Source organism: Hyperoodon ampullatus (assembly GCF_949752795.1).
Source record: "Hyperoodon ampullatus genome assembly, chromosome: 19".
Taxonomy (NCBI): Eukaryota; Metazoa; Chordata; class Mammalia; order Artiodactyla; family Ziphiidae; genus Hyperoodon; species Hyperoodon ampullatus.
Window position 1 is genome coordinate 51,575,344 of NC_136932.1, and position 13,787 is coordinate 51,589,130.

Here is a 13,787-nt window from a genome sequence, read left to right on the forward strand (position 1 = left end):
TACAGCAGTCAAGAAGTTTGAGCAGATACTTCCAACAAGGCATATAATATTTGAATTAGATATTTTGAATGCTGAAAGAATTAAAGAATCAGTCGGCTACTGGAGGTAATTTGTGCAGATTCTGAAGTATTTCCATACAACTTTGCTTCTAACAGAAAAGGGAAAACCCTGACTCTGAGTTTGGCTTCTTATTGTGCAGAAAGATTTGAGGACCAAGTTTCAGTCGTGGTGGGGTCACTCACCCTCCTATCTAGTGAGCTCCATATATGAAAAGGCTTTCCTTTTGTTTTACAAGTAGCTCTTATTGTAGGCTAGCCTTTAACCATTGAGAAATTAGGGTTCAGGTCTCAACCTAAGCAACACTGAGGTTAATTGCATCACCTCCATCCTCAGGGGTCTGATATCCAGGGAAGCCAAGGGCGAGAACAGGGTGAGTCCAGGACACACATGTTAGCAGAGACAGTGCAGCGTGATGAGGCATGCATCCAACCCCCTAAGTGTGCTTTAGTTACCAGAATATTTGACACACCCACAAATTAAGTAGCAAAACATTTTAATCCATTAATTCTAAAAATAACAGAGACATTTTATATCCAGTGCCACCTCCTCAAAAGTCTACTGCAGATTAGACAGCCAGACTGCAACTTACAAAGCCAGACATTAAAGTTGAAGATGCAGTTTGGGACAAGACCATCATGGGGAGATTTTCCTCCTCTTTGCTCATAAACGTAAGTTGTTAGCTTAAAAGAATCCTCAGACAGAAAGAGAAAGCTTTCTCTATATATAACCTCTATATTTTAAATCTGTCTGTAATGTTTGAAGGCAAAACAGATAATGAGAAAACCAACCTCCCAAGCAAGTACAAGGATCTGAGCTGCACTCCTGGGACTAAAGACTGGTTTAGTTCTATTTCTACCAACACTGTGATGTGAGGTACTATGGTTCTTGTTTTAGTTATAAGAGGTGTTAGGAATGAATGCCCACACACAATTAATAATAGCTTATCTAGCACATAACTCTGCAGCACAATACCAACAACAGGAGTATTTTAAAGCAGGGTGGAGAAGAAAGTAGACATTAATACAACTTAAGGTTTCCTTTGTTCTTCCCCTCTTTTTACAAGGAGAATTCAGCTCAAAAACAAAACTCCACAATGCCCGTACTGTCCTTTGGCCTACCAGGCCTGAAGAGCCTCAGGCTTTAGTGATGTATCCTTCTCGGATGAGGAAGTCATAGATTTTCCGGGTTTTGTTCACGTCTATCTTGATGAGTGCTCTTGCCTGTGCCAGTCTCAAGCCTCCTTGCTTATTACATTCGTTCAGTAGAGCAGATTTGTATTCTAAATAGGCTCCTGGGACCAATCTCACCATCTGACAGAGCTGCAAGACATGGCACATTTAATAAACATTAACATCTGTCATTCTCATAATTTAATCCAGCAGGTATAGCCAAAATAAAATTTAAAGGGTGACATCAACCTCCAACTATTTATAGGAGCTGCTGGTGGCTAGATCACATTCCAGTCTGTCTTTTCTTTGGAGAGAATACTCTCTGAAGACAGACAAAGGCAGAGTGTGATGCCGGGAGAGCTCCAGCACCTATCGGCTGGCTCACCTGGGTTTGTCAGGGATACAAGTCTGTGTCCTGAGGAGCGGTGTGGAGTAGAGACCCGGCACCTTCCAGCTCAGCCAGTCAGGGAGGAGCCACCGGGCACCGTGTGGGTGGGGCTGCTGGTACTTGGGTTCCCAAGTGTGAATCGCATTATTTTTAGTATCGGCGTAAATCTTTAGTCCCTGATTTTCTGATTACATTTCCTACTTTGGAGGGAGAAGAGATATAGAGACCTTGCCAAGAGGTCACTTTAACTGCTAAAATATCTAGAAACCTGGCTCGATTCCAGTTCACCTGCCATTATCCAGAAATGAACAGCCTGAGGCTACCACTTTGTGGGTAAGGATAAAAACTGCTTGAAACTCCGGGCCATTCCACCCTTGATTCAGAATGGCAATACTTCTTCAGCAATACTTGGATATAACATACACCTCCTTCTACTCCCAAACTAATCTCTACTGTTCCTGCTAGGTAAAATAGAAGACTAATACTAGCGCCTACTCCATGACTTTTCCTTACTGTCTGACCTGAATTACTGATACGGAGTGGCAGATGAAGACACTGATCTTGGGAACCGAAAATGGAGCACACGGGGAACAAAAGAGGATCCTCTCCTGGAATGGACTTGAGAGATGCAGCATGTTCTTTTGAAAACGCTTGATGATGACACTTTTGAGGCTGGATTTAAAGTTTAGAAATGGCCAAAAGTAATATGAAGAAGACACATCCGGTGATTATCATGTAAAAGAAAAGTAGGTCATGGCTTTTTTAATCAAAATTAATGTGTGACTATATATGATGATGAATTCCTCTTTTATGCTTATACACATACTATGGAGACAATTCAAAAATCTTTTAAGTGATGCATAGTGTTGGAATAACAGTAGAACTTCTGAAAATGCCCACTCTAATAGGAAATAATCATTTTCATATACCAGTTTTTTTTTTTTTTTTTTTTTGCGGTACGTGGGCCTCTCACTGTTGTGGCCTCTCCTGTTGCGGAGCACAGGCTCCGGATGCGCAGGCCCAGTGGCCATGGCTCACGGGCCTAGCCGCTCCACGGCATGTGGGATCTTCCTGGACCGGGGCACAGACCCATGTCCCCCGCATCGGCAGGCGGACTCTCAACCACTGCACCACCAGGGAAGCCCTATACCAGTTATTTTAAGTTTGAAAAAAAATTACATTCATTGACATAAAGCCCAGTACAGTATCTAGTACATGGTAAATGCTCAATAAATGACAGTTGCTCTTATTTAGACTTACATCTCATATGTTCTTCTCTCAGGAGATGAATGGTGGCTGGGTGATAAGGAAAGGAGTCCCTGAGACCTGCTGAGGTCAGCTCTTTAGCACCCAGATCTCTGGGATGGACTAGAGCTGTACATGCACGTGTGCGACATGAACAGAGCAAAACGGGTTTGATCCTATGACATGTTTTTAACGACAACTCAGTGAATAACCAGCCCCTATTCTCTTTCTCTAACCAGCTCCCCTTCTTTTTGTTACCTCCTTTTCTTTTTCATTCAACTTCTCTGTGCCAGGGAGGCCAGTGAGGTTCAAGGGTGGGGCACTTCGTCTACCTACAGATACAGACAGAAAAAGGCATGTATTTCATAAGAGCGACAGTCCCTCAGGTGTAAAGTATATAACAAAGTTCACCACAGTCAGGCCAGTTAGGTCCAAGATTACTATACATAGCTGTACATATACACCTCAGGCCTCAGTTTATCTGGCAACACGGGTACCCCAATGTTCACTTGAAAATAAGAACGGTAAGGCATGTGCCCTCTGCTCTGATAAAATACACATATAATCACACATATCTCAGTGTCAAATATGGCTATTCTTCCTAAACCAGTAGGAGATTCTAAAATCTACAGCCCAGATGTCATCCAGTTAAGAAAGGTCATACGCTGCCTGCCTTGACAGCTGATGAATGGAAATAACAACTCTGCGTGAGAGACATTTCCTAACCCTTGCCACTCTGCCAGCAGTGCAAGGCAAACGTGGTAATTAACCACATACCTTTCGCCTTGAGATCAAAGGCAGAGTGTTAGGCCAGCAAAAGGCCCTTATTTATTACATGAGGGAATATCTGTTCCTTCCAAAGTAGTCCTGTTTACCTGAAAGATCCGCACAGAGGAATGAGCCACTATATGGCAAAGTAGAGGCTGAGGTGAACTCTCATACCTGAGAAAGAAACCCAAGCATGAGGTCACTGCCCAGGATAGGAAGCCTGATGTGCAAAACCTTTTGGTTTTGTTTTGAATGTATACTTGAATGAATGGACTGCATTAAACAAAAGAAAATGCAGAATAATACGCTACATTTCATGGGGGTTGCCGTTTAGGTGGTGGAGAGAAAGGGGATGGACTGTTGCAGCCTGCTGTACTACAAAACAGACTTCTCTGTAGTAACAACAAACGGGATGAGGACTTCTCCATAACTGACAGGCCTAGCCGTACCCTACATGCTCAAAAAGGGAGACTACAATCATTTGGTGCCTCAGCAAAGTTCCCAGAGGCTGGGTTACAATCAGGGATCCAGGCTTCCAGCTCTGCACTACTTTAGGAGCAACTCAGAGCATGAAGAGGAGTAAGGGGTCACCTCACCCTAAACACAGGGGTGAGGAAGGCACATGCCCGCCTAGGACGCAGCAAAGAGCAAGTGCGAATGGTTCAGAAAACACAAATACCAAAGGAGCTCGGTCATGTCCATTCATTCATTTTAATTAGCCAATATTAAGTTATTTGTATTTCTGTATTTAGATTGGGAAGGGGGTGGATGTAAGAAACTTAAAAACTTGGATTTAACTGTCTTGGCTTTTCCCTAAAAGACACTCTTTTCTCCTTTAAATATTAAGAAATTATTACTTGAAACAAAGGAGTAAATGAAAAAAAAATTATCATCCATAAAGTTACCTTTTCTGAGCCCTGTCTAGATCCTGAATCTGAGAGATTGTGAATGGGATCACAAGGTCTGTTGTTCCAAGCTTCCAAAAAATGGTAAAATTGCAAGTGGGTCATCTTTTTGCCAAGTCCAATCTGTAATCAGTGGAGCAGTCTGTATGTTCTGACCAGGGGAAGTGGCTAATCTACCATATGGAGCAGGGGTGAATGATAACCAAGAAAACAGGCAAAGAAACACCGTGATCTTGGACCAGAGTTCTACAACTAACACCACCCCAAACTACCATTCACTGATTACCAAGAACCAGGGATTACCAGATACCACATGGCTTAATCTTGCTCTGTGAACTAACCTCAAAAGACGAAATACCCAAAGAGATAAGAAATAGAAATACCTTAAGTCTCCAACTTATAAAGAAAGTCTTGCTTTTCTGGCATGTAACATGCTTCTTTGGCTCATATAGGATACAAAGCCTCTAATTATCCCCTATGAGACAAATCTCAAAGTCTGTGGTAGACAGCATCATAGTAAACTAACTGCCCATGAACATTGGTAAAATAGAGAACACACCTGCCTGGAGTTCTTTCTTCCCCTGTCTTTGTACTCCAAACCTGAGGAAAGTCCTGTTTGGCCATGAATATTCTAAAAACCTGCTTATGTTTATAAATTGGGATAACACTTAATTACCATTCCTCTGCCTAAGCACCCAGGTCCCACACAGGCTGAAGGGATTGCTGGGTTACCATAATTCCTAGAATGAAAACTTCACAATCAAGACCTGCTCCAGCCTAAAAAATAATTACCTGAATTCGAAGCCATTGGTACGGAAGGACTCAGGCCAGAATCACTACAAAGAAGAAGAGGAATTTAAACTTATATCACATCAAAGAGAGCCATTTCCAAAAGCCCATGTGAGACTGGGTGACACTTATCAGGTCAGTTACTTTGAAGAGAAGTAATGAGACAGACTGTATTATGTTTTACAGGATATCCCAACTGTACTACCTAGGAAAGGAAATCTGTTCCAGAGAAGGAAATTGCTTGGACTTGTTAAGAAGAATTCTTGGCCTGGCACATCACAAAGACCATTCATGGGGAAAGGAGAGGAACATAATTCTCCAATGAAAATCATACCAACAGATACAGAGGGAGAAAGAAAGCATGGGGAGGGAATTTACTAATTAAAAAAAATAAGGTCAAAGTAGCAAAGTAGGATTCTAGGAGGCCAGTTATGTTTCTCAAAACTGTCAGTATGGTACTCTTTTTTTTTTTTTTTGCAGTACGCAGGCCTCTCACTGTTGTGGCCTCTCCCGTTGCGGAGCACAGGCTCCGGACACACAGGCTCAGCAGCCATGGCTCACGGGCCCGGCCGCTCCGCGGCATGTGGGATCTTCCCAGGCCGGGGCACGAACCCGCGTCCCCTGCATCGGCAGGCGGACTCTCAACCACTGCGTCACAAGGGAAGCCCAGTATGGTACTGTTTCTGAGACAGCCTGCTAAAATTTTCTAAATTCTTCTAGTCACCCAATTATTACTGCCCTGCCATGTAGGATAGGGTGCCCACAGAATTCTCTGAAAATATAGGTAAAGGCCAAATCCTCCAAGAGATTGCTCCTTCCCCCTGGACTAATTCCTCACATGTCAGCCTGCCGGCGGAGCCACTGCTGGCAGGCACTACTGTCCTGGATGTACTGGAGAACCTCCGAGAGCATAGTGCGTTTGAGGCGTTCCTCTTCTCGAGTCTTCTTGAGGTGATCATAGGTTCTGGCACCTGGAGGTATTAAAAAACACTGCGACTACAATGACAACGCAGCAGAACTAACCGAAGGGTTTCCTAACTCATCAGCAAACTTTATCTTTCTTAATCTTTAATTTAAAAAAATTTTTGGCCGTGCCGCGAGGCTTGTGGGATCTTAGTTCCCCAGCCAGGGACTGAACTCCATGCCCACGCAGTGAAAGCGCCAAGTCCTAACCACTGGACCACCAGGGAATTCCCAGTCATTTTTAAATTTCCTTTGCAAAACTGCTTCCACAATTATTTTTCTTTTTTTTTTTTTTTTTTTTTTTTTTTTTTTTTTTTGCGGTATGCGGGCCTCTCACTGTTGGGGCCTCTCCCGTTGCGGAACACAGGCTCTGGACGCGGAAGCTCAGCAGCCATGACTCACGGGCCAAGCCGCTCCGCGGCATGTGGGATCTTCCCGGACCGGGGCACAAACCCGTGTCCCCTGCATCGCAGGCGGACGTTCAACCACTGCGCCATCAGGGAAGCCCCACAATTATTTTTCTAAGAGCAAAGTCATTTCCCCTAGTTTGAAATCCTTTTTTTGACAAGAAATAAAAATATTTTTATTCCTTTTCTACCTTTAAGACATTTGGGGGGAAAATCCCCAAAACAGAAAATTACAAGGAGTCCCTCATATTTCCATCCCCTAAAAGTAACTTCTAATATTGTCATATTTACTTCCTGTTCTATATTTTTCTATCCATATATTTTTCCAGGTCACACAAGTGCTATACACATACACTCTTCCTTAAAAACCAGTTAGAATTACAAATAAAAATAAATCCTCATTGACCAGCACTATTCCTTTCCCCTCTTTCCGAGAGCAACCAATATCAGGTAACCCAAACCTGGTATCAGAGTCTTTATACGCATCTTGATAAACGGTTGCATAGTGTTTTCTACATGTTACAAATGTATACAGGATCCAAAATATCACACCAGTGGGTTTCAAACCGTGCTCCACAGAGGCCCAGGATACCATGAAAATATCTCCGGGATTACGAGGAAGAGCAAGGGCACCAGCACATACCAGTGGTCCTGTGCTCCACACATGACCTGAACCATCAGACTTCAACCAAAGTAGTTCTACTTTTATCTTATTTATGGATTAGTGTCCCACATAAAATTTCATTTTGTCAACGGTTTCCACTGTTAGAAATAAAGAGCCATTACAGCAGGCTGAACTTATACCCACAGGGCTACTTCTTGTGAGCAGTGGGTGATAGCTTTCAACCAACAGGAAGAGGGAGGAAATGCCGAAGATCATTCCAACAATAACAATAAAATGACAGAAACTGCCATTTACTGAGGATTTACTGTGTGCCAGGTATTGTGCTATGTTTTCATGTATTATCTCTAACTTAATCTTTTTAAAAAAATATATTTATTTTATTTATTTATTTGGCTGCACCGGGTCTTAGTTGCGGCACGCGGGATCTTTAGTTGTGGCATGCGGGATTTAGTTCCCTGACCTGGGATCGAACCCGGGTGCCCTGCATTGGGAGCGCGGAGTCTTAACCGCTGGACCACCAGGGAAGTCCCTCTAATTTAATCTTCATACTAACTCTAAGAGACTTGGAAAATTGAAATGAACAGAATTATAGATCTTGTGAAAGAACAGCCAGAATTCAAACTCAAGCTGTCCAAGTCTAGACCTCAGCTCTTAACTACTAACACACACTACCTTCCCTTATGAACTGGCTCTACAACAACTAGCTTCTTAATCACTTTAAACTTTAGTCTCTCCATTAAATGAAAATAACAATAAGTTTGTTACAAGAATTAAATGACACGATCCAGGTGAGGTGCACAGGGTAGGGCCTGGGGCATGGTAAACTGTTAGCTGCTATGAATGTAATTATCACTACCTCAAGTAACTGGGATGCAAGCACCTAGAACCAGTTGAAGCTCCCTTAATAAGAATGATCAGACTATGCATCACTAAATTTAAAAAGGCTGAGGCTAAAAACTGGAATACAGAATCCTTTTTTTTTAGAGGCCACAACGGAATCCTAAATCTAAAACAGCATCTCTCTTTTCTTTGTGTCATAACTTTTACTTCACCTCAGATAATCCAAATAATGGTATTTTATAAGGATTAAATAGGTGAAACTTTATGGGAAAGATTGAAAACTCATTCTGAAATGTGATAGCTTGTTTCAAAAAAAAAACTCCATGGTACCTAAAACAGAGACACCCTCTATGTATTTGGAAGACTTGCCCTCTGATTTAGTGTGTAGCTTAAGCATACTTACTACAAAAATTGGTAATGCCTGCTGTCCTGTATTCCTGGAGCCTCTTGATTTCCCTTCGGAGCTCGAATTCCACTATTTATCCCCCCGAAAACAACAGAGGAGAAAAATTGGAAAAACAAAATCAACATTAATGAGCACTTTTACTGTTGAATATTTTCAGTAATTCTGCCTTCTATAACAGACTGGGCAATTCCATTCAGGGAATCCTAATTTTTGCTAATATCTCATTAGAAATTTTACCCAAGAGCTGACAAAAATGTACAACAGCTGTCTTTTGGCTTCTCTCTCCAGCTGCTTCCTAGAAAACGTATAATGAACTGGTTGAATTCATTTAGCTACAGAAGTAATGAATATAATTTTTTAAACCACCAAGTTTCCCTGCTCTATGTATTCTCTGTTAAAAGTTCTAGTCACAAAACCAAATTCTTTTATGAAACCTGTCTCTGGTATTACTTGATGTGGCCCTTTTGCAAGGGAAGGACAAAAGCTCTGTGCTTCAAGTCCCAGATAGTTTCTTTACAGCTTTTCTCCTATAGGAACAAAAGAGCATTGTGTTTTCCATAAACCAAAGATTTCTGCCTCCTCTGAGCACACAGATCAGGTTGCACTGCTTGGGTTATTATGCGATAGAACATTCAAATTTGGGTGCTTTGAAACAGAGGATGAAGGAAGAACCTGGACAATCCACGGGGTGTTGTTCTTTGGACTGACACATAAACCAAGGATGGCACAAACTGGGACAGGAAGTGAAGGATAAATCACCCAGGATAAATCACACAAAGAATGCCAACCAAACAGGGTGTCTGGTGAGGACAACCAACCTGGCTCAGATACATGCCTACAATGTCATGCAAGAAATGTGTGCATGATGAGTACAGGATAACAGTCTTCATGAAGTACCTTCCCAGAACTAAACTTGGGGGTCAAACACCTGACTCTCATGAGTAAAGGTATAGACTTAGCCCCCCAGTCCAGACTGTTTTATAGTCTAGGCCTTACTGCCTTAACAACTTCAATTTTTTACAGTGAGAAATCAAATGGTAACTAGATAGAGCTCTCTCAGGGAAAAAGGCAAGAAAATGATGGAAGTACTATATACTATCTCGATGAGCCATCCACCTCTGTCCCCACTTAAAAAACTAGTTTTAATACTAAAATAATTACAAACAAAATAATATGATTTGCTTCAAAATAATCCAGATTGAGGATGGGAGGGGAGTGGGTGGTAAAGATGAAACTGGATTGCCCATGTGTTGATAATTGCTGAAGTTGGGTGATGGACACAGGGGTGTTCATTATACTATGATCTCTATTTTTGCATGTATTTGAAAACTCCCATAATAAAAAGGGGGAAAAACTACTCAACTATTGTTTATCTAAGGGGAAAACAAGCCACTAGGCTTTTTAAGCTCTCTTCTCCCACCCCCAAAGTCCCAAATTAATCTCATAGTAATAAAGTGGAAGAAATACAAAAAAATCCACGTATTTACAGAACTTCACATAAAACACACCATTATCTCTCCTATTTACATAAAAACATACACACAAATATTTGCTCAAGGTTAAAAAACCACCTACATGCATGGCTTTCAATGAACTTGTCATGTTCTACCGGCCCCACTATCCTTGCAAATCGCCTCATTGTTTCATAAAGGTCTTGGACTTCCTTGGGATACCGCCGTTCCATTACTACAGAGAAAGCAAAGAATATAAAGATCTCTAAGTTTTCTGCATTTTTTTTTTACAAGAAGTAAAATGGAAGAACATTATTCCTAACCTCATATGACTAACTTACCAATGACAGGAAGCAAACTGGAAAGCTAAGAATGCAGCACACTAATCATAATGATAAGAGAATCAGAGTGACTATGACACAGAGAGGCTGTTATCACTGGAGAGCATCTGCACTGCTGAGCACCCTGGAGACCTCCACACCTTGCTGCCTCTTAATCTATACAAGGGCAGGAAGTACTGGCAGTAACGGGAAAAATGAGTAGATCATGTGTTCTCAGAAACATTGTGGGGCAAAATCTCTGGTATTAACTTCTGCAGAGGGCTTCCCTGGTGGTGCAGTGGTTAAGAATCCGCCTGCCAACGCAGGGGACATGGGTTCAGGCCCTGGTCCGGGAAGATCCCACATGCTGCGGAGCAACTAAGCCCGTGCACCACAACTACTGAGCCCGTGCTCTAGAGCCTGCGAGCCACAACTACTGAGCTCACATGCCACAACTACCGAAGCCCATGCGCCTAGAGCCTGTGCTCCACAACAAGAGAAGCCACTGCAATGAGAAGTCTGCGCACCGCAACGAAGAGTAGCCCCCGCTCGCCGCAACTAGGGAAAGCCTGCACATGGCAACAATGACCCACTACAGCCAAAAATAATAAACAAATAAAATAAATTTAAAAAAATAAAAAATAAAAAAGAACTTCTGCAGAACAAGGGAAGTGCAGACAGACTAATTCATCTAGAAGAGGTAGATTAGCCTAGAAAAAGTGTGATCTCTGGCACGCTCCACCAAAAATAAAAATCTCTGTAACTACATATCCTCAAATGAGGCATTTATTTCTTCACTTTCTACATGGGTCATTTTGCCTTTCTCTAAACTTAATTAGGTACCACAACTTAATGTACTACTAATGAAGTTTTATTTTAGTAACGATGATGGAAGCGAATGGTCAAATATGCCATTTGGGATACCCATATGGGTCAGCAACTTTGAGGATCACTACTGACCAAACTTCTAATAAAAAGAGCTACCAGCAAAAAGATGGTTAGTAAAACCCACCAACAGTAACTGGTAGGTTGGAGCGGCCGGGAACTCTCGAACTGCTACTCAGTCATTTCAATAAGAGTAACTAGGCTAGTTCTGTCCACTCTCAGGCTAAAGATACAGGCTATCACTTATGACAGTTACTTAAATCAAGTCCTCTTTTCAGATGAATCTCTTTCTTTGCAGGAGAAATTCTTGCCCACAAATTCTAGGAGCTGATTTGATGGGCAGCCACAAATTGATTATTTTCACCACCCAACTCCCCGCCCCCCTCTACAGGGATAATACAGAAACATTTGGAGTAAAAGTTTTTAATTTGATGAAAAAAACTCCTATGCCTACATATTAAGGTCACACGTACATTCAGTATAATGGCAAATGAAGACCTCTCAAACCACAACGCACATACCACTTCTTTCTCGGAAGCAACAGAGCTTCCTCTCAGCTCTGTATGTAAGAAATACAGTTAAAAGAATAAAGAGGCTAAACTGACCTCTGTCCACCAGCTGAGAACAGAATTTATACAAGAGTCAAGGTCTACTATGTAAAGGTTAAAATCAATTGACCTATCGTGGAAAGCCCAGGAATTCAGACAAAGGAACCCACTACTGTGGCTATCAGAACGTGACCAATTATTGTCTACAGAAAGGGCAAGGGAGATCTGACCTTGGGTTATTTTTGCAAACCCACAGCTCTCGATGAGGATGAGGTTAAATAGGCAATACTGTATACTGCTAGAAGGAATATAAATTGATAAAACCATCTTTTAGGAAACAATCTGGCAGCATGTGTTAAGCATTTTTAATAATCATATTCTTTGACCTATTTAATTCCACTTCTGAGAATCTATCTTAAAAAAACAATTCTAAATACAGACAAAGCTCTATTCACAAACAAGTTTACCTTAGCTTTATTTATAATGATTAGAGAAACACTGAAAATAAGCTAAAGATCTAATAATAAAAGACAGGTTAAGCATGTCATTATATATTTATGTATCTATACAACATATTATGTAACTATTAGAAGTGACATCGTCAAAACACCATAATGTGTGTAATGGAAAGCGAAAAAGTAAAGGACATAAAATGTAACCTACTTATGAACATGACTCTATTTTTTTTTTTTTTTTTTTTTTTGCGGTACGCGGGCCTCTCACTGTTGCGGCCTCTCCCGTTGCGGAGCACAGGCTCCAGATGCGCAGGTTCAGCGGCCATGGCTCACGGGCCCAGCCGCTCTGCGACATGTGGGATCTTCCCAGACAGGGGCACGAACCCATGTCCCCTGCATTGGCAGGCGGACCCTCAACCACTGCGCCACCAGGGAAGCCCACCATGACTCTATTAAATGATACTTAACCCAAGACTGGCTGACCTGAACCCTCCTGGCACAGAGTGTCAAACCCTGTAAGATTCTATCAATTAGCATACGAAGCACAATCATTAGGTACTTTTACAAAAGAAAAAGTCTTGTGACATACAACTATTATAAACATATATAAATATTGCAATTATTATGATATCATCATTCTTATGTTCTGAACAAACTCTACAGTGTAGAAGAAGAAAAAGTACAGAGACTCTTTCCGCCCAGCATAGGTTATCGCCAAATATTTAAAAGGTCAAAGTTAGCAATCATTTAAAAATCATAGTTTATTTCATCATCATACAATGCTAATGTCTTTTCTTGCTTGTTTGCCCCGACCATGCAAAATAAAGCTATCATTTTCTGTTAATTTTTTTCCATAAAAATATTTTCACAACCTGGTGGTCAAAATTATTTTATGTTTAACATATAATTCCAAAACACAACCCTATCCAGTTCCAGAAAGTGATCCATTAATATTCATGCTTTAATTACTATACTAATTTTAAAAAAAAAGAATTCTCATGCTAGTGTTACTGACCATATATTAATGGTTTGTAACTCTTACGATGCAACAGAATTGCCTTGAAGACTTTAAAAAAATACAGATGCTGTAGCTCTACCTCCAGAGATTCTGACTTAATTAGTCTGAGGTGACTGTCAGGCATTAGCATTTTTTAAAGCTTCCTAGGTGATGCTAATATGCAACTCTGATTAAGAACTACTGTCATAAATGATTTGTTTAAAACTATTCAATAATGTTGGGAGAAATTTTAAAATAAGGAAAACTAATACTTACACTGAAACTTTCTAAGGTTGATTAATCCATGGTCTCTTATAATTCTAGAATGAAAAACATATATATGATAATCAGTTTCACATTTAACAATGTTTTCCACACACAGCTTTCATTAGACATCCTAAACACTGCAAGGGGGAATACGGAGGTCCAGAGAAGTCACTCCCCACAAAGTTCTGCAGGTCAGTAAGTCTCTAGCACAATTTCAGGCTCTCAAGCATCATATATTTTTCCTCTCCTTGGGCACTGTAGATTCTCAATAACTATCTGCTGGATGAATGAACAGATCA

At 41.1% G+C, this 13,787-nt stretch overlaps 1 protein-coding gene across 1 annotated transcript in view; it reads right to left on the bottom strand.

Annotated features, from left to right (window-relative positions):
- Positions 1-542: 542 nt before the first annotated feature.
- TADA2A (transcriptional adaptor 2A) overlaps positions 543-13,787 on the bottom strand; it is a 46,070-nt gene continuing 32,825 nt past the window's right edge. Inside the window, exons 9-15 of the mRNA XM_079724782.1 lie at positions 13,498-13,541; positions 10,141-10,251; positions 8,563-8,634; positions 6,163-6,295; positions 5,328-5,371; positions 3,121-3,194; positions 543-1,379 (exon numbers count right to left, since the gene is read on the bottom strand). Of these exons, the coding sequence (XP_079580908.1) occupies positions 1,194-1,379; positions 3,121-3,194; positions 5,328-5,371; positions 6,163-6,295; positions 8,563-8,634; positions 10,141-10,251; positions 13,498-13,541 (664 nt within the window). The 3' untranslated portion in view covers positions 543-1,193. The remainder of the gene's footprint in view (positions 1,380-3,120; positions 3,195-5,327; positions 5,372-6,162; positions 6,296-8,562; positions 8,635-10,140; positions 10,252-13,497; positions 13,542-13,787) is intronic.